Source organism: Neovison vison, chromosome 13 (genome assembly GCF_020171115.1).
Source record: "Neovison vison isolate M4711 chromosome 13, ASM_NN_V1, whole genome shotgun sequence".
Classification (NCBI taxonomy): Eukaryota; Metazoa; Chordata; class Mammalia; order Carnivora; family Mustelidae; genus Neogale; species Neogale vison.
The window spans coordinates 1705900-1728467 of NC_058103.1; the positions used below are offsets into that span (position 1 = coordinate 1705900).

At 68.1% G+C, this 22568-nt stretch overlaps 1 protein-coding gene across 1 annotated transcript; it reads left to right on the forward strand.

Moving 5' to 3' along the window:
* The first annotated feature begins 1476 nt into the window (after window positions 1–1476).
* On the forward strand, window positions 1477–21039 carry AKT1 (AKT serine/threonine kinase 1). Its single transcript, XM_044231635.1, has 14 exons — window positions 1477–1593; window positions 4150–4287; window positions 13266–13394; window positions 15521–15632; window positions 15738–15885; window positions 15996–16127; window positions 16208–16273; window positions 17381–17449; window positions 17609–17734; window positions 17808–17936; window positions 18019–18233; window positions 18620–18707; window positions 19868–19970; window positions 20204–21039. The coding sequence occupies exons 2-14, from the start codon at window positions 4242–4244 to the stop codon at window positions 20281–20283; spliced, it is 1443 nt and encodes a 480-aa protein (XP_044087570.1). The 5' UTR covers window positions 1477–1593; window positions 4150–4241; the 3' UTR covers window positions 20284–21039.
* Window positions 21040–22568: the final 1529 nt, after the last annotated feature.

Consider the following 22568-nt stretch of genomic DNA (forward strand, 5'->3'; position numbering starts at 1 on the left):
GAAGGTTTGCAGGGTAGGGGGTGGACAGATGTGGGACAGCTGGCGGGTGACCTCAGGGCAGGTGTTGGTCCCAGAAGCATGGATGACTGAGTCATCCAGGCCTCTCACTGGGCCCCCTGGAGGCAGGGCCCTGTGGGGGCTGGGGGGGCGCACTCAGTCACAGCTGGGAGTCCTGGGCTGGGCTGGGGAGAGGGGCAGTGGGGCCAAGGGGAGGAACTGGCAGCCACCTCCCCGAGGAGAGGGTGTCCCCCTGAGGAGGGGAGGGTCCTTCTCCAAGGAGTATAACTCTGTCCAGGAGCCACAGGAAGTCTGCCAGGAGCCCCAGTTCTGGGCGCAGATACTTGGTGAGCCGCTCTGCCGGGCTGCATCTGCCTCTGACCCAGAAGAAGGATCTCTACCCTCCAGGCTGAACTCTGACCCTGAATAAGGAACAAAAATGCCCCCGTCCACCCCACAAAATACACTCCCACCCCAGAAGGGCGACACTCAGGAGTCCTCCTTTTACAAAAGGGTCCCTGTCAACTTGGAGGCCTCAGGGATAGGGGGAGGGGTTGCTGCTGCAGAAACTTCTGGCTCCAGGGGCGAGCAGGGCCCAGGGAGGGGTCGGGGTGGGGAGTCATCTGCGGTGTGCTGGGAATCTGTAGGCGGAGGGGTCTGGGGTCCTCCTGCCTCCTCAGCCTCTCAGCCCTCTGTCATCCCGCGAACTCTCCCATCTCCTCTTGAAGGATCGTCCCTGTGTTCCTTAGGGGCAAGGGGAAGCTCCTGGAAGCCCCTTTCAAGGGGTGGGGCGCCCCTCCCAGGGCAAGGTCGTCGGTCAGCACAAGGGGCCTGTGTCCCTTTCCTCCGCAGCCTTCCCTGTCCCTGTGCACTGCAGCCAGCCTTCAGGCCGCTCGCACCTGACCCCCGCCAGCCGCCTGCACGCGACCCCAGGACCGCTCGCTTGGCAGGGTCCTCGGATTGGGCCTGTTCGGGTCATCTCCACTGCTTTCCGGCCCACGGCACGGGCTCCCACTGGGGGCACCTCTGGAAAGGCACACTGCCCCCCACCCCCACCCCCGGCGCCACGGAGGCAGAAGGCCGGGGATCGTCCCCGGCCGGCCCTTCCCCCAGGGCCGCGGCGGAACCGGGCCGGGCAGCGCGGGCGCCCCGGACGCGCGGGGAAACTGAGGCCGGGGAGCACGCGGCCCGGGCAGCGTGGGCGGCCCGTCCGCCGCGCGCTCCCGGCGCCGCGCCCTCGCCCCGGCCGCGCCGGGGGCGCCCCGGGCGGCGGAGGCGGATGTGGGCGGGCGGCCGGGCGGGGCGGCGCGGGGCGGGGAGAGGGCGGGCCGGCGGCGGCGGCGGCGGCGGCGGCGGCGGACGGGCGGCGGCGGGACCGAGCGCGGCGGGCGGCCAGCGCAGCAGCGCAGCCGGGGGACGCGAGCCGGCGGCCGCCACGAGCACCGGGCCCGGCGGCGCGCGAGGCCCGCCCGAGCAGCGCCCGCCCGCCGCGGCCTCCAGCCCGGCCCCGCCCGGAGGGCGCGCGGGGATGCCGAGCGGAGGGCGCCGGAGGCCGCGGCCCGGCTAGGCCCGCGCTCGGCCCGGACGCGGCGCCCGGTGAGTCCCCGCCCGCCCGCCCCGCCGCGCGCCCCCGCCCGCCGCCGCCGGGGCCCGGATTTCCTCCCGCGGCCCGGCGCTTTGTTCCCGGCCGCGGGGCCCGGGGCGCGGGCTGCGCGCAGCCGGGGTGGAGGAGCGGAGCAGGAAGTGGCCGAGCGCGGCCTGGGCGGGGAGGGCACGGGGCCGGGCCGGGCCGGGCCGGCGGCGGCGGCGGAGGGGGTGCGGGCCGCGGCCCGGGCCTCCCTCATGACCTTGGGGAAGCGGCCGATCGGGCCGGGCAGGGGCGAGGGACGCGGCGGGCCGGCCGGCCGCGGCGCGTAGTGGGTGCTCAGGGGCCGCCGCCGTCGTTCAGGTTTGTGGGTGGGCCTTGGAAGGAGCCGTCCTTCGCTCCTGGAGGAGAAGTTGTGCGCGATGGCGAGGTGCCGGGCCGGCCCCGAAGGGCCAGCGACCCTCCGGCCGAAACTGCTTCCTGACCTGGGTGGGCTTTGGAGGGGCTGCCCAGCCCATCCCGGAGGCTGGGGCCCGGCGCGGGGCTGGGACTTGCCTCCCAGGTTGGGGGGTGGGGAGTCGACTGGTGAACTTGCCCACCGGCTCCACTGGTTCCTGTGTATTGCCATGGCGGACAGAGTAGGGGGCACGGGCCTGTGCTCTGTAGCCAGAGGGCCCCCCAGGCTTGCTCCAGGCTATCCCTGGCTGCTCTGAGGCCCTGGGCCAAGTGAAGGGCAGGGGTGCACGGGGGTCTGGGCTCCCTGCCCTCCCCCAGTTGAACATGTTGTTCACAAACCAGTGTTTGGAGCAAATTTTGGGTAAGTTGTTGCGTAAACAATCATGGCACTGACACACTTTTATGGTAAAGGCACTGGCAGTGCGGTCGTGAGAAAAGGGGACCCTCCGTCCCTTCTGCCTTGTGCCCAGCAGCAGCCCAGGCGCTGGTGTGGTCTGTTGATTTCTCTGCGGGTCTGCACCACCCCATGCGTGAGCACAGATATATTTTTACATACAGGGCTGGACAGCTGTCCGACTCTGTCAGCAGCAGGCCCTGCTTAGGCGGGGTGGGGGTGGGGGACACCTAGCGGTCTTGGGGTCTAGCCCTCTGCGTCCAGGCCACGCCCACTTGTGTCACCAGAGGGGGGGCCCCCCTCCCCTTCCAGGCCTCCCCCTCTGCTGTGCAGGGGCACAGAGCCCTGTCCTTGGAGGTCTCTTCCTTCCTCCATCTTGCTTGCTGCCTGTCGCTGCCCCATGGCCTGCTGAGCTCACTAGGCCCGTTCCTCCTGGGACAGAGTGGGTCTAATCTGGGCTGGCAGGAGACACAGGCAATGAGGTCTTCCTGCTCTACTAAATTCAGACTAGGACCTTCTGTGCACAGCAGCCCTTCTCTGGGTCCCAACCCCCGCCTCAGGAGGCCACTGAGGTGTGTGGCCCAGGAACTCCTAGGTAGCTGTAGGAAAACCCATGCTGGGATCCATGCTGGGAGGTCCTCAGGGGTCCTCCTTGCTTAGGGGTCGGAGAGGGGGGGTCTTTGCTGGTCTGCCCTCAGGAGTGCTTGTGTTTGGGGCTAGCAGAGGAGTGCTCTTCCCTGGGATGCCCAGAATGGGCAATGTTTGAACTGGGTTTTGAGGGATGCCTAGGAGTTCATCCAGCAGGGAGCGATGGGAAGGGCCCTTCTGGTTCAATGGCCAAAGTGTGTGTTCAGGAGAAGGCTGCTGGTGGACCGCACACCCCCCATTTGTTGCCTCTGGAATGCTGTAATTATGGGCTTGTAACCACTGGGACTGGGTGCTGCTTACAGACGGGACCCATCTGAACCTTTCTTTGTCCCCAGGGCTGATCTTGGCAAAACCAGGGATGCCTGCCACATGCTGGCCCTATGAATGAGCCAGATTCAGAACATCTGGGCTCCTGTGGTTTAGGAGGGTCCTGGGGTTTCTTAGGGAGAGGTTTATATGTCACCCTGGAGGGCTCTGGGCTCTCATTGGTGCCAGTCGCCTGGTCTCCTGGCCCTACTTGCTTTGTGTTTGAATTTCTCTTCTTTCCTAGTCTGGGGCAAGAAGGAAGAATCTTGGGCCTGCTCGAGCACCCTAGCCTATGGGGGCGGGCGGTTGCAGCGTGGGCAGGGGGAGCAGGGGCTTGGGCAGTCCAAGCAGTCAGAGGGGCTGCCTGGAGGAGGTGGCCTCTGCTGTGGTGGCAGGTTATGGAGGCTGGAATATGTGAGGAGGGCCTTTTGGGGATGGGGGTGATCTGTAGAAAGGCATATGTATGATGTGTCACAGGCTGAGGTCTGGGGGTCAGAAGGGGGTGGCAGGGGGCTTGCACCCCAGGAGCAGGGGAGGCCTGGCCCCAGGGAACAGATGGAATCACGTGAATGTTCTGTCAGGTGCTGTGGTGGAAGCAAGTGGGGGGCGGCAGCAGCTCTGTGGGCTGTGAGCGGGGCCAGCCATGTGGGAAGGGGGCCCCAAATGGGACCCCAGGTGCAGAACGCTTCCCGGGCTCACCGTGGGGTTGGAGGGGTGCCCCAAGCCGGGCACCGCCTCACCCTCTTCCCTTCGATTCTTCCAGACGCTGGGTACATCGGCTGGGCTCAGGGCGACCCTGCCGAGAGGGGACCGTGAGTGGCACTGGGGGTGCCCCAGCTCCTGGAACTGGGCGCCATGAACGACGTGGCCATCGTGAAGGAGGGCTGGCTGCACAAGAGAGGTCAGTGCCCTCGCGGCCGGGTCGGGGCTGGGGTCCTGGAGCTAGCCTGTAGGCTTTCCCTTGGCTGGCACCGTGATTGTCTGGCCAGGGCCCTCAGGCTGGAGAGCCCCTGCCGCCTCCCTCCCTGCTTTCCTGGAAGGCAGCGAGGACACTGGGGCCTGTCCAAGGCCTGGCTCGCTGGCGGCCCGGGGCACTGCCCGAGGGCTCCTGAGGGCAGGGCAGAGTTGCTGGGCCTGGCCTGGTGCCTGCCTCAGGCCTGGGCTGGGAAGGCGGTTGGTGGGTGGGTGGGGGGGCGGGACCTGCACCACCCAGGGGCCCTGCATGGGTTGTGTTTGTGCTGGAGCAGTCAGTGGCCGGAGCCCGGCACCCATCCAGCCTCCCCTGTCCGCACTGAGGGCTCTGTACCCAGGGAGGGGCTTGGCGGGGCCTAGTGGGGATGGAACCATGGCCTCGGTCCCTTGCTTTGTAGCCTTGCCCACAGCCCCTGCTCCACAGCCCTGTCGTTGGGTGTGGATGAGGGGTGGGGGCTGGATAGGCTTCCGTCCAGGTGCCCAGACGGGTGACTCCCTCCTACCTCAGGGTAGGGCTTAGCGACAACCCCCCCAACTTCCTCTTCCTCCAGACCTGCTCCTTCCCAAAGCTGTGGTGACCCCAGCTAGCTACTTCCTCACGTGTGCCCTCCGGCAGATGGCTGGAGGGTGCCCTATCCCCGCTCCAGGACCCCATGGGCTGTTGGGAGGGGGAGCCTTGGCAGCAGAGGGAGCAGACAGGGAGGCGTGGCAGAGGCGGGTGTCACCAGCTTGGGTTTTGTAGGATGCATAGGAGCTGCCTGGCAGAGCAGGCTGGGGCCTGCAGGAGCGGCAGGGGGAGGTGAGAGGTGACAGGGCTGACGGGTTGGGGGCTGCAGAGGGCTTGAAACAGAGGATCGAGGATGTGGTCAGCGGCGTGTTCTAGAGTTCAGTTTGGCAGCTGTAGGGAGGCCAGTGCACTGAGCCTTGACACGGAGGTGAGGAGGCTCCAGGCCCTGTGGTCCGTGGGGAGCCCTTCCGCCTAGCTTCCCCTAAGCACCCCTGCACCCACCTGCCTTCTTGATCCCCTCCCCCACTGCGTACCACCTCCTTGCTTCCCCAGGAGTCCTGCCTCTCGCCTGGAGCCCCTTTGCTGGGTCTGCCCTGTCTGCCTCCTCTCATAGACCCCTTTGGTGTCTCCCCCTCCGCCTTGACCTGGCCCCGTGCCCTTTCTCTGGGCCTGGCAGCAGCACACACCCACAGCCCGCTATGGGACCGGTACCCCTCCGTCCTTGGCAAACATGCGTTGACTGACCAGTCACCGGCACGTGCGCTGGCCCGCCAGGCTGGGGTGGGGATGCCTTTCTGAGGCCTGGGTGAATTCCAGTTGCCACTCGGGGCACATGCCTTCTGAAGGCGCTGGGGGTAGGGTACAGCGGTGGTGCCCAGTGGGGTGTCTGCAGAGCTGAGTGTGAATGTGATTTAGCTGCTTTGTAACTGCAAATCTGTTTTGAGCTCTTTGGACCCTGGTGTCCCTGTGTACGTGACAGGAACGGTGGTGAGGACCGGTCTGCTGATGGTCAGCTGGTGGTTTATCGGGGCCCTAAGTCAGGGTCCAGCAGCCTCAGCAGCCTCCAGGCCCTGCTGTCTGGCCCCAGCCTCAGGCCAGGAGAGAGGGTGTCCTGCTCCCCTTGGGGAGGTGGGCGTCATCTGTGGGGAGTGACCTTTGGGCGGTCTCCCGGGTGTCCCGATGCTTCGTGCCCTGGGCCAGAGCAGCCGCCGTGGGCGGTGGGGAGCCCGGCCTGGGTGGTGATTTCCGGCTGAGCAGTGGCCTGTTCTGTGGGCCAGTCAGGCCCCCTGGGCCTCAGTGTCCCAGCGTGTGCGCTGGGGAGCTGGTCCCCGGGAGTGAGCTCCAGTGGCTGGAGGCAGGCTGGGCAGACAGGGGTCCCCCGAGATGGGCGGCTGGAGCTGGGTGATTTGACACCCGTGTCCTGAGTGACGGGCAGATGCCCCAAGCAAGGAGCAGCGAGCCCGGCTCCGGCCGCCAGGGCTCAGCAGAAGCTGGGCTGGGCCAGTGTTCGGTCCCTTCTGGGTTGCCCTGGGACTAACGGGTCAGCACTTGAAAAGCAGCAGGTGAGCTCCAGGGTGTTGGTCTGGCTAAGCTTGGCCTGTGGCATCCGGTTTTGTCTTCAGACCGCTCTAGGCGAAGGCCAAGGCCTCCGTCTGTGCAGCTGGTTTGGGGGTCTCTGCCCCTGGGCCCACGGCTGGAGCCTGTGCTCATGTGCACTGCATGCCCAGCCAGGCTCGTGGGGTTTTCCTGGGTGTTCCTCACCCTGGACGGGCCGGCTGAACCAGGTGGACCCGGAGAGAGGAGGAAGCTGCTTTCCTCCCCTCTCCTGAAGGAAGGGGTCTGGGGTGGGGTGGGGAGCCTTGGGCGGGCACCCCGTGCTGGTGCAGGCCAGCGGGCGGCTGGGGGGGACGTCCCCACCAGAGCACTGTGAGGCCGGCCCGGCCCCTCTGGGCAGCTGGCCTGTGGGAGTGGGGCTTCTCTGCTCCTGGGGCTGGCATGGGGGTGCATCACCGGTGACATCTGCAGGCACATGGAGGGGGTCTGGCCTCCTCGGGTTCCAGGCTGTGTCGGTCCCCTGGGTCCTGGCGGGGGAGAGGCCCCTGGGGCTGTGGTGTCTCCCGCCGCCCCTCCCTCAGCTGTGGCAAGGTCCCGCTTCCTGCCATGGCCATGGCATCGCCTGTGTCCCTCATGTGGCTCTGAGGCGGTTCCACTTTGGTGGCACAGGCCCTCCTCCATCCCTGGTTCTGTGGCCCCACGTGGAGGAGGCCTTGTTCCCCTTCGGAGCGGCAGCTCTGCTGGGCAGATGCGGGGACGTAGGCCCAGGGGCCTGTTTACCGCGCTTCTGGGCCCCAGCGGCCCTGGGGTCTGCTCGGAGTGCTGCCGGCTGCCTCGCCAGAGCAGGGGGCTCGGCGGGAACAGCGAGAGCGCATGTTGGCTCCCCGGAGCCGGTGCCCTGGGCTGGAGGGCGGGGCTGCCCTAGGCCTCCTGTGTGCCTCAGTCTCCCTGGCTGTCAGGGAGGGGCGGCCCTAGCGCCCGCCCAGGGCACGCGGAGGTGGCCGTGGCTTTGGTTACGGCAGCCCCTGGTCCAGAAGGTGGCTCTTGCTGAGCCCTGTGTCCGGCGGAGCCCAGGCCTTGCCTGTGGGGCAGTTCGGTGCAGAGCAGGCGGGCCTGGGGCTGGACGTGTGCTCCAGGGCCTATTGGCCCTGGTGTGTGGCCGTGGCCGTGGCCGCCGTCGCTGGGGGCTGTTTCCTGTTTTGTGAGCGTGCCGGCTTCTCCGTGCAGAACAAATAACAGAAGAGGAAGCTGGGGTGACTCGCTCGGGGCGTGAGGGTCACCGCCCGCCAACCCTGGTCCCTTGGCCTGTGTCGGCGGCCCCAGCAGGTGGCTGTGGCGTGCGCTTTGGGCAGGGCAGCCCTGCGGTGGGCCAGGCTCCGTGCAGGCTAGGGAGGGCCTAGGCTCCCTCCAGGTGACCCTAGGCAGTGCGCTTCCCTTGTGGCACCAGGGACACTGGGGCCTGGGCTGAGAGGCCGGGCCACCTCCTGCCAGCAGCTCTCAGGAGAGGCCGGCCTGGGTCGCACCAGGCCGGGTTCCTGGAAGTGCGTGGGGTGGGAGCTGGGTCGGCCGCTGCTGGCGTCCCTCCCGCCCGGGCACACCCCGCTGGGCTTGGGGCCAGTGGCGTCCCTACGGGCCCGTAAGCAGAGCCTGCAGCTGTGGCTCTGGGCCCCCCCGCCGGGGCCACCCCACCGTGGGCTGCCATTCCTCTCCACTTGGCGGGGCAGGCCCCTCCCCCAGGCCCAGATCTTGCTCTGACCGGCCGGCAGAGACCCTGGGACTCCCGGCTAGGGTGGACTGGGCAAGGTGAGCCACGAGCCCGCTCCTGGGAGCCGCACGTCCCCTCCTGGGCCCGGCCTTTGCTTTCCTTTCTCCTGCCTTCAGGGGGGTCTCTTTAGCCTTCAGAAATAGTGGACTAGACCCCTGTTTCGGGGACGTGAGACTTGATGGCCTGGTTGGGGAGGTGTTTCTCCGTGCTGCTGCTGCTGGCCCTGGTGCTCTGGGGTAGGGTCTCTACTCAGGTGGGCCCCCAGACTGCAGCCCCAGCCTTGGGACCCAGTCCTGGGACCCGAGAGCCCGCAGATACAGGGCAGCTGGGGGACCAATGGGCCTGGGGGCTGCCCGCTCGACCATCCAGCCCCCTGGATGCTTGTTCAGGCACAGATGTGGCTGTGGCTGCCTCTGGTCTTGGAAACCCAGTCCCCTGAACCCCGCTGTGGTGAGGGCAGGTGTGGCAGGTGGCCCAGTGGCTAGTTGGTCAACGGAGACTGGAATGGGAAGAGGGTGGGGGGCAGGCAGGGCATAGCACGTGGGGCACCAGGGCAGGGGGGCCGTGGCCTTATCCGCGGGGGCTCTGGGTGAGCCGGGACGTGGGCAGAGGGCAGGAGATGAGCAGTGACACAGTGGGGGTGGGCACAGGCTGTGGGACCAAGCCACGGGGGCACATCCTGGGGGGGTGTGGACGTGCGGTAGCCGGCCTGGGGCTCCGGGAGGCCCCTCCTCCCGCCTGCAGATGCTGCGCGGTGGCCGGGCGGCCAGGGCGGGAGGCGGGGATGGCCCCAGGGCCTCCCCTGTGCTCCTGTGTCCACTTGTGTGCCTCGGGCCCTGACTGGGGGGCCTGCCTGCCGGAGGGCAGAACCAGACTCCCGACGAGCTTGGCTGGTGGTCTGGAGTGAGCCCAGCCTGGACAGCAGGCCCTGCGTCTCTGCTCACCTTCTGGGACCTTGAGAGTCCCCTGCTTGGTCCTCAGTTTCCCCAGGTGGCCGGTGGGCATGATGAGCCCTGCCAGGGGGGCCTTCTCCGGGTGGGCTGGGGGTGGGCCCGGCCTGGCTCAGGGCCTTGGTAGGGGAGCATCTGTCTTCCCCGTGTCGCCCTGCTGCTGGGCACAGAGTGGCTCCCGCCTCAGCCACAGCCGAGCCCGGCCTCCGGGAAGACCCGTGATGCTGCCCTTGGAGAGCCTCCGTCTCGGGGGGCGGGATGGTGTGGTGCACCCCCACAGGCCCGGGTCTGTCTGAGTGGGGCTGTGACACCCCCCCACCCCCACCCCCAGGGCACTCTTGGCTTCCGGTGTCGTTCTGTGGCCTAGTGCCCCGCTGGTAGTGTGGGGACCAGGGACCCTGGCTTGCACAAGGGCAGAGGCCTGGCAGGCCGGGCCCCCCGGGATGGCCCATGCCCGCCCACTGCCTGCCCCCTTCCTGGTGGGCGGGATGGATGGGCTGCCGTCAGCGGGGCGTTTGCTCACTGTGCTGGAGAAGGTAAATGGGCGCCCGGCAGCTGTCGGCCCGCGATGGATGTGTTGGCGGCAGGGGACCGCACGGTCGCCGCTGTCAGCTGGCGCCTGCTCCCCGGGCCTGCTGGGGCTCGCTTTGCTGTGGAGAAACAGCTCGGTGCCGCCTGGCACCCTGCCAGCCGCCCGCACCGCTGCCGCGGCAAAGTGTTTATCCAGCAATTTCCCCGAGAACCAGGGACTTGGAGGGAATGTTCGTGGAGCTCAGGGCGCGGCAGCCGAATTGGGGGTGGGGGGTAGCGTGCCGGGACCCCCATGGTGTGGAGGACTCTGGAGCGTCAGGCCCGGGCTGTGGCGGGACCCCCGGGTTGCCCCCAGCTTGGGATCCAGCCCCCAGGTCCTCTGCCTGGGGTGCCCTGACCGTAGCGTGGCCTGGGACACGTGCCCGGGACCACAGCAGGGACAGGCCCTCAGCCTCTGCCTGTCTTGTCCCTGAGCCCTTGCCTTGTTGCCTTGTCAGTGTGATCTGGGCTCTGGGGGACCAGGGTTGCTAACAAAGAACCCCCCTTCTTCTGGGGTCCTCCGGCCTTTTTCTGGGCTTGAGCTGGCTGCCAGGATGAGCTGGGGTACTGGAAGGTCCCTCCTGGCGGATGACACAGGGACACCGAGGGGCTGGTGCTGGGAGCCGAGGGGCCTTGGAGGGGCGGTAGGACCTAGGGGAGTCCTGGTCTGGGCAACTAGGACCCTGGCTCAGCCTGCACGCCTCCACCCCAGCTGGGGCCCTTCCCCGGGCGCCCTCGTGTGGGAGTGAAGGGGGTCAGGAGGGCGTGAGGTTCCCCCCTCCTGCCCCGGTCTGGTGGCTGGGCGAGATGTGGTCCCCGAGGGGTGGGTGGGTGGGGTTCTGTGGGGCCCGGAGCAGTGTGGGTCCCTCCCTGACCCCGGCCTAGGGCTGGACTTGGACTTCTAAGAGAACGCGGACGGGGAAGGAGAAGCTGCCTCCCCAGGTAGAGATCCTCTGGGTAGGGGCGCCTGCCCACGGTTTCACCCTGGTTCCTGGCTCGTGGCAGCAGGTATGGCGTCCTCCTGGCTGGGCTGCTGGGCGGTGTGCAGGGGACTCGGAGTCTGGTCTGGGCCTCTGCGGAGACCCTGTGTGGGCCTTGGTCTGAAATGTTTGCATGGGAAGGGTGGGGAGGGAAGCGGGGGATAGAGAGCCGCTCTGGGGGTCCTGGGCTCTGGCTGCGAGGGCCAGGGACCAGACACGTGCCCTGGGCCTGGGTCCCGGCCAGGCTGCTTCCTGCTGCGCGCAGGTGGCCGCCAGGAGATTCCCCCAGCTGTGGCAGGCGTTTGTCCCCAGAGGAGTGGCAGAGAGCCCCATGTGGGGAGTCGTGTCCTGAAGGGCCTACTTGGTCTTCCCTGTCTGTCCCCTGCCCAGAGTGAAGGTGCCGGGGTTCCCGCCAGCAGCCCTGGATGGTGGGCGTCCCCGCCCACGCCGGTGGCTGCGGTCCTGTGGCTGAGGACAGCGGTCCTTCGGCCCAGGGGTGGCTGCAGCCCCCACAGGGTCTAGCCTGTGTCACCCCAGGCCCTCAGGGCTCTGGGGCCTGGGTTGGACTCGTTCAGAGACAGGCCACAGCCCAGGATGCCTCTGGTACTGCGGCGGCCCCAGGTGGCCCCTGGGGTGCACCCCGCCAGGCAGAAGGGGTCTGTGTGTCTCGGAGCCTCCCCGGGGGTCCTCCCCAGGGGGTCTGTGGGCCCAGCTGCCCAGGTGGGGGCCGAGTGAGGCCACCTTCCCAGGGCCTTTGTCCCACCTGTGTGCTGTGTGGCTCTTGGGCTCAGCCACGTGGGGCACAGGCAGGGAGGGGGCAGCTGGGGACCTACCATGGTCCCCCCTTCCGTGCCCTGGGGCTGGGGCTGTTCGAGCGCCCAGCAGAGTCCCCGCCTGTCCTCCTGGACCGTTGTCCGAGGCTCCGCTAGGGCCGAGCCTGCCCTTCCGCCTCGTCCCTGCCAGTGTTGCTCCCTTGCCTCCTCGCCCCCACTCCCCAGTTCTGGCTTCCAGAACCTTCCTGGCCTTGGAGTGGGGGAGGGGGGGGAGGCTGCTAGACCGCAGGTGCGGGGTGAGTCGTGGCTCCTTAGCAGCACCGGCACCCCCTTTCCAGGGATCCTGGACCCAGTGGGGAAACTGAGGGCCCCTCTGGTACGTGGGTGCTGCTGGGCGGGCGCACACGCCCCAACTGCACGCACGGGGCATGGTGCTGGGGGGCCGTGCGGGCACGGTGGGGGCTGGTGGCAGTTGGTGCATCAAGATGGATTTGGGGTCTGTGCGGGCGAGGCGCGCATCAGTCTCCCCGCTCAGTTAGCGTCCCGGGGAGCGGCAGCTGGCAGGAGAGGAGATACTCCATCAGGGGCCGACAGCTCCAGACCGGCGCGCAGGCGGGTGGGAGCAGGCGGCCCGGGACGGCACGGGGGGGGGGGGGGGGGGGCACGCGCAGCCCCCCCCTGGAGCCTGCTCCGCTCTTGCCCACCCGCCGTACCAGCAGGGAAGGGGTGTCTGGGGGTGGGGGGAGTCCCCAGAGCGGCGTCCGCACGAGACCTGACCGCGGCCTTCCCAGTGTCTTCCCGGGCTGGCGGTGCCGGCCGGGGATCCCACTGAACGCTGTTGGGGTATGGGGCGGGTCACTGCTGGCCATCCCTCGGGTGCCCCCTGAGCCGGCCGTGTTGGGCCTACAGCGGCACGCCGTGCGGAGCAGAGGCAGGGCTGGTTCTCAGAGGCCACGGCCGGAGGCCCATGGGAGGGAGGGGCTGGGTGGTGAGGGGCGGGGAGCACAGGCGCCCGGTCCAGCATGGGGCCTTTGCTCACCCCCCTCCCCTGGGGCTCAGCTGGGAGGGAACGCCTGACCCAGAGCGTGGGGACCCCGCCCCCTCCCCACCTGCTGCCCGGTGGCCCCTGTGATAAAGCAGTTGTCTAATTAGGAAGTTCTCCGTTGTTGTTCAAATTCCTTGCTCTGCAAAATGTAAATGAAACATTTTTTTTCTGGGTGTCAGTATGAAAAATGACAGTCGCCCGAATATCGCAGAGGACATCTGCTCTGGTTCTTAAGTGTGAACGCCTGTTTATGGCTGATGTGGCGCAACTTTGGGGAAAGTTCCCCGGGTACCTGGGTAACTCATAGTGCGCCGTGGGGGTCAGGGCTGGGGCTCACAGCCTGAGGACCGCACGGACACCTCCAGGGTCTGGCTTCTCCTTGGGGCTCTGGGCGGGGTGGTGAGGGGCTGTCCTGGTGCCCAGCCCCGGGGGTTGGGCCTTAAGTCTCAGCCATTGTCCTCTCAGTTCGGGACGCCAGGCTCCAACCCGTAGGCCAGGGACTGGCTGTGGTGGGCAGTCCCCTGGCCCCGGTCACTGCAGTCACTGGGGGCCCCAGGAGGGTGGGGAGCGCTCAGCCCCGACGCCCTGGCAGGCGGCCTGCCCTCCGTGCTGGGGGTGGGGGCAGGGGTAGGGGCCTGGGTTTGGGGCGTCCTGTCTGCTCAGGCACAGAGAGTGTCTGGCGTGCTGCAGAGCCGGAGCTGCTGTTGGGGGAGGGGGAGCAGGGCCGGCGGCCCCAGCCCCTCCCTGCCTGGGTGTCCTCAGGGGAGTACATCAAAACCTGGCGGCCGAGGTACTTCCTGCTCAAGAACGACGGCACCTTCATCGGCTACAAGGAGCGGCCCCAGGATGTGGAGCAGCGGGAGTCCCCTCTGAACAACTTCTCCGTGGCTCGTAAGTGCCCGTGGCCACGCCGGGATGTGGTCCGCTGCTGTTGGGCGTGGGGCTGGCCCTGGCGAGACAGGTGGCCAGGGTGCCAGGAGTCCTCCGGGCCCAGCAGCCCCCGCACTGACATCCCCTGGGCCTCCGTGTCTGGGGCCAGCAGTGGCCAGGGACCAGGTGGGGCAGGGCTGGTCCTGAGTCCCCATGGGAACTGGTCAGTGGCCGGTTCTGGCCAGTGGGAGCTCTCTGAGCTGAGTCCCAAGGGCTGGTGACTCTGGGGCTGGGGAGCCCCAGAGCTGGACTGCGGTGGGTGCGGAGGGGGTGCTGCGCAGCCCAGTGGGCCTCGGCCTGGTCTCTGTTTCTGGTCCAGGCACCCGGGTCCCTGGCTCTGTCCTGGCACTTCCCGGGACGCAGGCCCAGTCGGGGGGGAGCACGAGGGAGGGACTCAGGCAGCAACAGGCCTCCTAGGTCCCTCTTGGGGTGCCGGAGTGCACTGTCCAGTGGGGCGTCCGGGCTCCTCCACGCTCTGGCTAGCTCCGCCTTCCCAGTCCCGCTGCCCACGCGGCCTGGGGCAGGTTCTGGTCCAAGGTCTGAGCAGGGGTGCCCCCGGACCTTGGCTGCCCATCTTCCCAGGGTGCGCCGGTGCCAACGTACCCCGCCCAGGGGTTTCTGTCGGGGAGTTCCCAGCCTGGGCGTCTCCCGGGGAGGTTTTACCACGGAGTCCACGGAGCCCCGCTTCCCCTCCCGCCCCCCAGCCTCAGGCGTCCACAGACGGATGGAGTAAGGGTCCCGGGGGAAGGGAGACAAAGAGGCAGGCACCAGCGTCCCCTGCAGCCTGCTGATCGCGTGGGCTCCCTCCACTGCCTCCTCGGCCGGGGGTGGGGCCACCTTGCTGGCAGGGGTGCGAGGGTCCTCAGGAGCGTTTGGTATGGGCAGAGTGCAGGGGGGCCGAAGGGGACCTTGTGGAGGCTTGCAGGAGGCAGGCACCGTCCAGAGGGTGGCCGGAGCGGTGGGGGAGGGGCTGGGGCCTTAAGGCCAGGCCACACAGGCCAGCTGGAGCCCCAGCCGAGGTGCAGAGCCACAGACAGGGAGGTGGCTGGGCTGCGGCCTCTGCTGAGGGGCTTTTCCTTGGGGATGGACGGTGGGGGCGAGGGGACGAGAAGCCAGGCTCTGAGACGGACGCCAGGCACCTGGACGCTGGAAGACCTGGTCTCGGATGAGCGAGTGGGAGGCGGGGTGCAGGGCAGAGAAGACCACGGACTTCCGGGTCCCCCACCCCCATGTTGACACAGGCCACCTCGCCATAGGCTGGTCCCAAGCCCCCTTCTGGTGCAGAGCCCTGGTGGGCCATTTCCTTACACTCTGCTGAGCCCACGCGGGGCCTCTTGGGGTGGCCAAGGCCCAGGTGCTGGACCACCAGAAGGCCCTGCGCTGGCCCTGGGCTCCCTCTCCGCTCACACAGGCTGGGCCGGCATCGGCCCAGGATTTCTCGGCAGCACCCCCGACGGCCTCACCCTCGGGGCTGGTGCATCCCCACAGTCCCTGGGCTCCCGGTGTGCGCACACATTCCAGGTGTGCGTGCATGTTCTGGCTCTTTGTCTGGAATCAGCAGCCTCTGCGGGGGCAGGGGTGTCACCAGTGCAGGGGGAGTACAGCCCGAGCAGCCTCCTGGGGGGTCGTGTGCTCCAGCTGCCTGCAGCCAGGACAGGGGGCCTCTCTGAAGGCTGAGTCACCAGCAGCCTCTGCCCTGGAACGGGCCTGCTGGGGGGGTGGTGGGCAGGAAGACAGCAGGGGTCGCTGCTCAGGGCCCACATGCTTTCCCTCCTGCCCACCCCTCACTGGGGCGCCCGCACTCACCGTCTGGCCCGTCGAGCTGTGGCCTGGCTTGCAGCACAGGCTCAGAGCCCGAAGGACCGAGGGAGAGGACGGCAGGGGCAAGAGGACCCAGCTGGCCCCACGGGGCGCCTCACTGCTCAGAGCATGGTGCCTGGGCAGGAATAGGTGTCCCAGCCCCACTGTAACGAGGAGGGGAGCCAGGGCTTGGTGTGGGCCTCCCGTGGCCCCAGGGTGGGGTCCTGGGGGGCAGGTGGGCCGTGTGTGGGGGGTACAGACACTCATGTGCCAGCCTTGCCCCCCAGAATGCCAGCTGATGAAGACGGAGCGGCCCCGGCCCAACACTTTCATCATCCGCTGCCTGCAGTGGACCACGGTGATCGAGCGGACCTTCCACGTGGAGACCCCTGAGGAGCGGTACGAGGCTGACCCACGGGCACGGTGGGGGCGGGCTGTGGGGAGCAGGGCTTCCGTGTCCCCAGCATCCAGGCCGTTCCCGGGCCCTGACCTGCCGCCCTGCAGGGAGGAGTGGACGACCGCCATCCAGACGGTGGCCGATGGGCTCAAGAGGCAGGAGGAGGAGATGATGGACTTCAGGTCGGGCTCGCCCAGTGACAACTCGGGGGCCGAGGAGATGGAGGTGTCCCTGGCCAAGCCCAAGCACCGTGTGGTGAGGCCCTCCCCCCGCATGGCCCCCAGGGAGCCCTGTGTGGGCGGGGAGGTGGGATTCTGGGGGGGCAGGGCCCCCCTGACCTCAGGCGACTGCCCGCCGCCCTGCAGACCATGAATGAGTTTGAGTACCTGAAGCTGCTGGGGAAGGGCACGTTCGGGAAGGTGATCCTGGTGAAGGAGAAGGCCACGGGCCGCTACTATGCCATGAAAATCCTGAAGAAGGAGGTCATCGTGGCTAAGGTAGGGTGCAGGGCTGGGGGCGGGTGGGGGCGGGCCGTGGTGGGCCGGGGGCGGGCCGCTCACCCGGCCCTGTCTTCCAGGACGAGGTCGCCCACACGCTCACGGAGAACCGTGTTCTCCAGAACTCGAGGCATCCGTTCCTGACAGTGAGTCCTGGAGGCCCTGTGCCCGTGTCCCTGCAGACCGAGCTGGTGTCCTTCAGAGTCCAGGCTGGGGATGGAGGCCCCCCGAGGCTGGAGGGGGTGGGGGTAGCAAGAGTCTTCCCTCTGCGCTGCCCGAGGCCCTGGGAGGCCCCCACGCCCCCCATTGGACACACCACCTTCCTGCTGCTTCTGCTCCGAGGCTGGAGTGTGGAGGGTCCCTGTCCGGGGGGGGTGCTCTGCCCCGGAGGGGTAGACAAGCCAGTCGGCATGGAGGGGACAGACGGCTACCCCCACCCGGGCTCTCCCGGGGAGTTGAAGGCCCTGCCACCTTTTGCTCAGTGTGGCGTCCTCTTCCAAGGGGCCACCCTGGCCCAGAGCAGGGCAGAGCAGGGAAAGGCTGTATCTCTCCAGCGTGTCTGGTCATTGAAGTGGTTTCTTCCGAGCAGCAGCCGACAGCTTGACGAGGTTTTATGGTTTGCCGGACTCCCTCGCTATGCTGGCTTCACCTGCTCCATGTCAGCTCGCCCCTTCCTCATGTGCAGGCTGCGTGTCCTTCCCTCCCCCTCAGCGCAGCCCCGTGACCGCAGCACCCCCGTCACGGTGGACAGAGACGCTGGGGTCCCCGCACACCAGCCCCTGCCCCTCTGGCCCGGCAGCGGCACCCCCCTCCTGCGGGTTCTCCGTGGGGACGGGGGCCGTGCGGCGTGGCTGGTCCCGCTGCCTGAAGTCAGGAGCTGGCCTTCCCGTGAATGCGGCTCCTTCTGGCCGCGAGGTTACATCTGGGGTCATTCACCTGGGGGGACGACTTGGTCATCTGGGCCTTTCCTCTCTGAGCCAGGCCTCCTGTGCCATGAGGTAGGAAGGCGGCTGGGAAGCTCTGCCCTGGGCGTGTCCTGGCCCCGCGGAGGGTCTGGCTGCTGCCCTGCCTCCTGTGCTGGGAGCCCGGGGGTCGCAGGGACGCCTCCTCACTGTCCCCAGAACCTGCTGGCGTCTGTGATCCCAGCCGGCTAAGACTGGGTGCGGAGCCCAAGCTGCTCCTTTGGGAACGGCCTGTGGGGGTCGGGGCTCTGGGCGGGACGGGGTCCAGGCACCAGCTCTGCGTCCCCACAGGCCCTGAAGTACTCCTTCCAGACCCACGACCGCCTCTGCTTCGTCATGGAGTACGCCAACGGGGGCGAGGTAGGGTGGCTGCGCGGCCCGCCGGGGGCTGGCCCTCCCCGAGCCTCGGGTGTCCCTTCCCCAGCACAGGGCCCGAGGGGGCGGGGGAGTCAGGCCTTCGGGGTCTCCGCGGGGGGGCGGGGGGGGGGTCCCTGCGCCCCTCACACCCCGCCCCCGCAGCTCTTCTTCCACCTGTCCCGGGAGCGCGTGTTCCCCGAGGACCGGGCCCGCTTCTACGGCGCCGAGATCGTGTCCGCCCTGCACTACCTGCACTCAGAGAAGAACGTCGTCTACCGCGACCTCAAGGTGGGCGGGCGGGGCGGCGGGGGGCCGCGGGGCGGCGGGGCGGGCTGGTGCTCACCTGGAGGCCGCCCCTCAGCTGGAGAACCTCATGCTGGACAAGGACGGGCACATTAAGATCACCGACTTCGGCCTGTGCAAGGAGGGCATCAAGGACGGGGCCACCATGAAGACCTTCTGCGGGACGCCCGAGTACCTGGCCCCCGAGGTACGCCCCTGCTGCGTCCCCCGGGGCGGCCTGGCACCCCGCGCCCCAGGCGGCCTGTGACCCCGCGGCCCTGCGCCCCCAGGTGCTGGAGGACAACGACTACGGCCGGGCGGTCGACTGGTGGGGGCTGGGCGTGGTCATGTATGAGATGCTGTGCGGCCGCCTGCCCTTCTACAACCAGGACCACGAGAAGCTCTTCGAGCTCATCCTCATGGAGGAGCTCCGCTTCCCGCGCACGCTCAGCCCCGAGGCCAAGTCCCTGCTGTCGGGGCTGCTCCGGAAGGACCCGAAGCAGAGGTGAGCCGCGCAGCCCCGGCCCCGTTTCCCCTCGGGACAGCGGGGCCGCTTCCAGGCCGCAGCAATGGCTGATGTGTGCCGTCCTCGGCCAGGCTGGCTGGGGCCACACAGGCACCTTGACCCTGACCTCCCAGCCTCCCAGAGCTGCTCAGGAAGACCCCACCGTGCCGGCAGCGCCTGCCTCCTCAGTGTTCTACACGCGGGGGCACGGCCTGTCCACGGCCCCCCCAGAGGGGCTGCCGTACCCTTGTGGCCCCAGGACCAGGCCGTGGCCCCGGCCCTGTGCCCACCCCCCACACCGTCCCCGCACTGCACTAGAGCCCGGTGGGGGGCAGGCCTCTGCTGAGCCGGGCGGGCAGGCAGTGGCAGCTGGCGTGTCCCCGCAGGCTTGGAGGGGGCCCGGAGGACGCCAAGGAGATCATGCAGCACCGTTTCTTCGCTAGCATCGTGTGGCAGGACGTGTATGAGAAGAAGGTGGGTGGGTGCCTGGCGCCCCGGCCCCTCCCCTCCCCATCCCTGGGGGCCGGGCTCTGCACCCGGCTCTGCCTCCAGAGCCCTGCGGGGAGGAGCTGGGTCCGCATGGCTCCCGGAGCAGGGTGCCCGGCGGGGGTGTGGGGGCACCAGCTCCCCCACGCCCTCCCTTCGCTGCAGGCTTAGGGTGGAACAGGACCAGCCCGGCAGGCTCAGGAGGGCCATACCGGGGTGTGCTGGGCACCCTGTCACCGAGCAGACTTCCAGCTGGCTTCCATCCTCTCCCTGTGCAGGCCCGTTGCCGGCCACACGCCCTGCCCAGCTCCTGTCCACTTCCCTGGCCCTGCCCCTGCCCAGCGACCGCTGACCGGGGACGCTGCTAGCTTGTGCAGGGCAGCCCCGGAGTACGGGGGCCGGTGCTTGCCTGCAGGGCCCTCCTCCCACCGCCGGCTCGGGCAGAGTTCCCACGCACCCTCTGCAGCCTGATTCGGCTGTGCCCCTGTCCTTGAGCCACAAAGGAGACCAGCCAGGCCCTGCGCTCAGGACCTGTCCTGTCCCCGTTCTGCTGATAGGCCTGGCCTCCTCTCCTCATGGGAAGTTGGGCAGGGAGGGCCCAGCATATCAAGTTCACCTTGTACCCCAGCATTATCGGGGTGCTACTGGGGTCCCCTCCCAGGGCCGCCATGGTCCCCCTGAGCCACAGCATGGGAGTACCACTCATTGGCCCTGTTGGGGATGGGACTGTCCCTTTATCGTGAATTCTCAAAGTGGGAGCCCGTGGTGGCTAGGCTGAGTGGCCGTGGTCAGGAAAGCAGGCTCTGATGGGGCTGGGCGCCCACCCTGTCCTGTGGCATCCCTCATCTCCTTACCTCATAAGAGAATCAGAAAGTGAAGAAAGCTAGAGAAGAGCATGGGCCTGTCTCCTGCCTGGGGCCCTACGGAGCTGGTGGGCTGTGGGCCCCCTGCGACGCCGGCCTGCCTCTGGGGAAGGGGCATGTCGGCAGGGTCTCAGGCCGCCACCCTCCCTGTCTGTCTCTGTGGAGCCAAGTTCCACGGCCTCAGTGTGGCCTGGAGACCTTTCCCTGTTGGGGCGGGGGGCAGGGGGCTCAGGCCCGGGGCACCGCAGAGTACAGCCTCACCTGCCCCCGCCGTCGTTCCCGCAGCTCAGTCCGCCCTTCAAGCCCCAGGTCACGTCGGAGACGGACACCCGGTACTTTGACGAGGAGTTCACGGCGCAGATGATCACCATCACGCCACCCGACCAAGGTGAGGGACGGTCAGCTCCGGCCGACTCCCAAGCTTGTTTCCTCCTCCTCTCTGAGGCCTGGGATGGTCCCCGCTGTGAGGCTGGTGGTGATGGGGGTGGGAGGGCACCGTCCTGGCCCCAGGCGGGCAGAGGGTCCGGCAGGCGAGCCTTGGGGCCTGCCTCGGTTTCTCCAGATGCGTGGTAGCCGTGCTCCCCGTGCCGGGATCTGAGCGTCCCTCTGGCCTGCCCGCAGGTGACACCATGGAGGGCGAGGACAGCGAGCGGAGGCCCCACTTCCCACAGTTCTCCTACTCGGCCAGCGGCACGGCCTGAGGGAGGCCAGCTGGCTGCCCTGCTCCTGGCGGCTGCAGGGGACGGGGAGGAAGCCTCGCAGGACTGTGTGTGTTTGGGGTGATTTCTGGGTGTGGGAGGAACCACGCCCTCCTCCCGGCGGGGATGGAAGATGCTTCATGCTGTGGGCGGGCGGCCGGCCTCCGAGGAAAGACGTCCTGCGGGGTTTTTAATTTATTTCATCTCCGTCTCCAGACACGGCCTTGGCCTTCAGAACGATTGGGGTCACGTAGGAAATGGTCAAGGACCTTATGCAGCCACGTGCAGGTGGGGGTCTGGGTGCCCTGCCTATGGCCCCTGCATCCCTCCCGCCAGCTGTCTCGGCCCGGCCCGGGGCACCAGCAGCAGCTGGTTGTGGCGCGCGGGCCTGGTCCCTTCCCTGGGGCAGGCCAGGCCGGGCTCGCCCGGAGGCAGAGGAACGAGGTTGCAGCCCGTTGCTGTGTATTATGCTATTCACTTGTATTTTGGGGTTTTTAATCACAGTGGCCAGAAAGCCCCTCCCACACTTTGGTCCCTTCGGGGCTGTGTCACTGGGACAGTGTCCCCAGGTAGCACCCGTCCTTCGGCGCAGCTTCACTGGCCCGCTGTGCGCCCAGCGCCCCTGGGGAGGGGCCGCGGCACACCTTCCGCGCCTCGAGGCTAGACGCCATGCCACCAGGGCGCTTTTTACATTCGACTTTACTATTTTTACTATCACAAGACTTTCCCCCCAGACTCCTCAATAAACACTGCTTTTCAGCTCTGGCTCGTTTTGCTGGGTGGCGGGTCAAAGAGCGTGTGGGCTGGCGCAGGTTGGGGGAGCCGCGATCAGCCTGTCCCCGTGAGCAAGGGAGGGTGGGCAGATGTCCTGGCTGTCCACGCGCCCAGCCGGGAACCCCCCTCAGCCCAGGAGGCCTGGCAGCATCGCACAGCCGGTGGGACTGCTGGGGAGCAGAGTGGGGAGCGCCCCACGGACCCAGCAGACCAAGGGACAGGCGGCAGTGCCCCCTGGTGGCCGCTTGCTCCGCGCAGACAGGAGCCCGCTGCCCAGCCCACCTCAGCGGGGGGAGCCTGGGAGCTTTCGCTTCCTCATCTCTCCCATGGACTGCCCCCCGCAGGTGTGGCCGGGACGCCCCGGCCATTCACAGGTCCTGGGGCATGGGCCTGCAGGTGGGGGTGCGGGCCCCTCCCTCTCCTGACCCCCGCGTGGTTTCAGGCGGGGTGGCCGTCCTCTGCCAGAGGGAGCACCTGTGAGGCATGCCGGGTCGGGGGCACATGCGGAGCAGCCCCCAGTCACGAGGGCACAGCTCTCCTGGGACCACACACACGCACCAGACGTGACGTCCCGACGGGTGCCCTGGAGGTAAGAGACGTCCTTGTGTCACGTGTACGAACGTGGGCATCAGGTCCGAGCCCTGCGCGCTGGCCGGTGCGAAGGTGAAACGGTGCAGCTGCTGAGGCCAGCGGTCCGGCGGTTCCCCAAGAAACCGCACACACAGGGACCAGAGTCCGCAAGTCCACTTCTGGGTCTGTACCCGGAAGGACTGGAAGCAGAGATCCGTCCCCTGTGGTCCCTGCCGCACAGTTCACAGCGGCCAACCTGCGGATGGAACCCGAGTGTCCGGTGTGGGTGAGCGGACGCGCCAAACGGCCCATCCACTCCCAGGACCGGAGCCGGCCTTCAGAAGCGGCCCTCCCGGCCCCTGCGACGACACGGGCGGACCCGGAGGACGTCATGCGGAGTGGAAGAGGCCTTCCCGAGAGGACAGACCCGAGGGCTCCACGAACACGGGGACCCCGGAGGAGGGCGACGCACAGGGAAAGCGGTGGCGGTGCCCGGGGACAGGCTGTGTCTAATGGCGAGAGCAGATGCACACGGCGGAGACCCGAGACAACGGGACACGCTGGGGAACACATCTGGTGCCATCGGGCTGCACACTTGAAATGGTTAAGATCATTACATTTTAACACACAGCTTAATGCAGAAATGAAAAAAAAGTCCACCACGGGAAGTACAGCGACCCCCTTCTGTTACCCTCAAGCTCTGAGCAAAAACAGTGGCTGCCGTGGTGGGCGGCTGTGGAAGTCGGGGAGGGGCCTGGACTCGGCGTCGGGCGGCCCGCCCCTCCCCACAGGCGATAGGGGATGCTTTGGTCCCAGGAGGGGGGTCAGAGTCAGGGGTCTGGACACGACACAACCCCATCTCAGGTGGGGGGAGCTGAGGAATGAGGGAATGCCCCGAACTTCGGGGGCGGGCAGCGCCAACGAGACCGGCACCTCGGACAACT

Excerpts from the sequence above, each read along its gene's own strand:
- AKT1 (XM_044231635.1), top strand. The coding sequence starts at position 4,242 with ATGAACGACGTGGCCATCGTGAAGGAGGGCTGGCTGCACAAGAGAG. Across the intron at positions 15,886-15,995 it reads CCAAGCCCAAGCACCGTGTG|ACCATGAATGAGTTTGAGTA; the intron begins GTGAGGCCCTCC and ends GCCGCCCTGCAG. Across the intron at positions 16,128-16,207 it reads AGGAGGTCATCGTGGCTAAG|GACGAGGTCGCCCACACGCT; the intron begins GTAGGGTGCAGG and ends CCTGTCTTCCAG.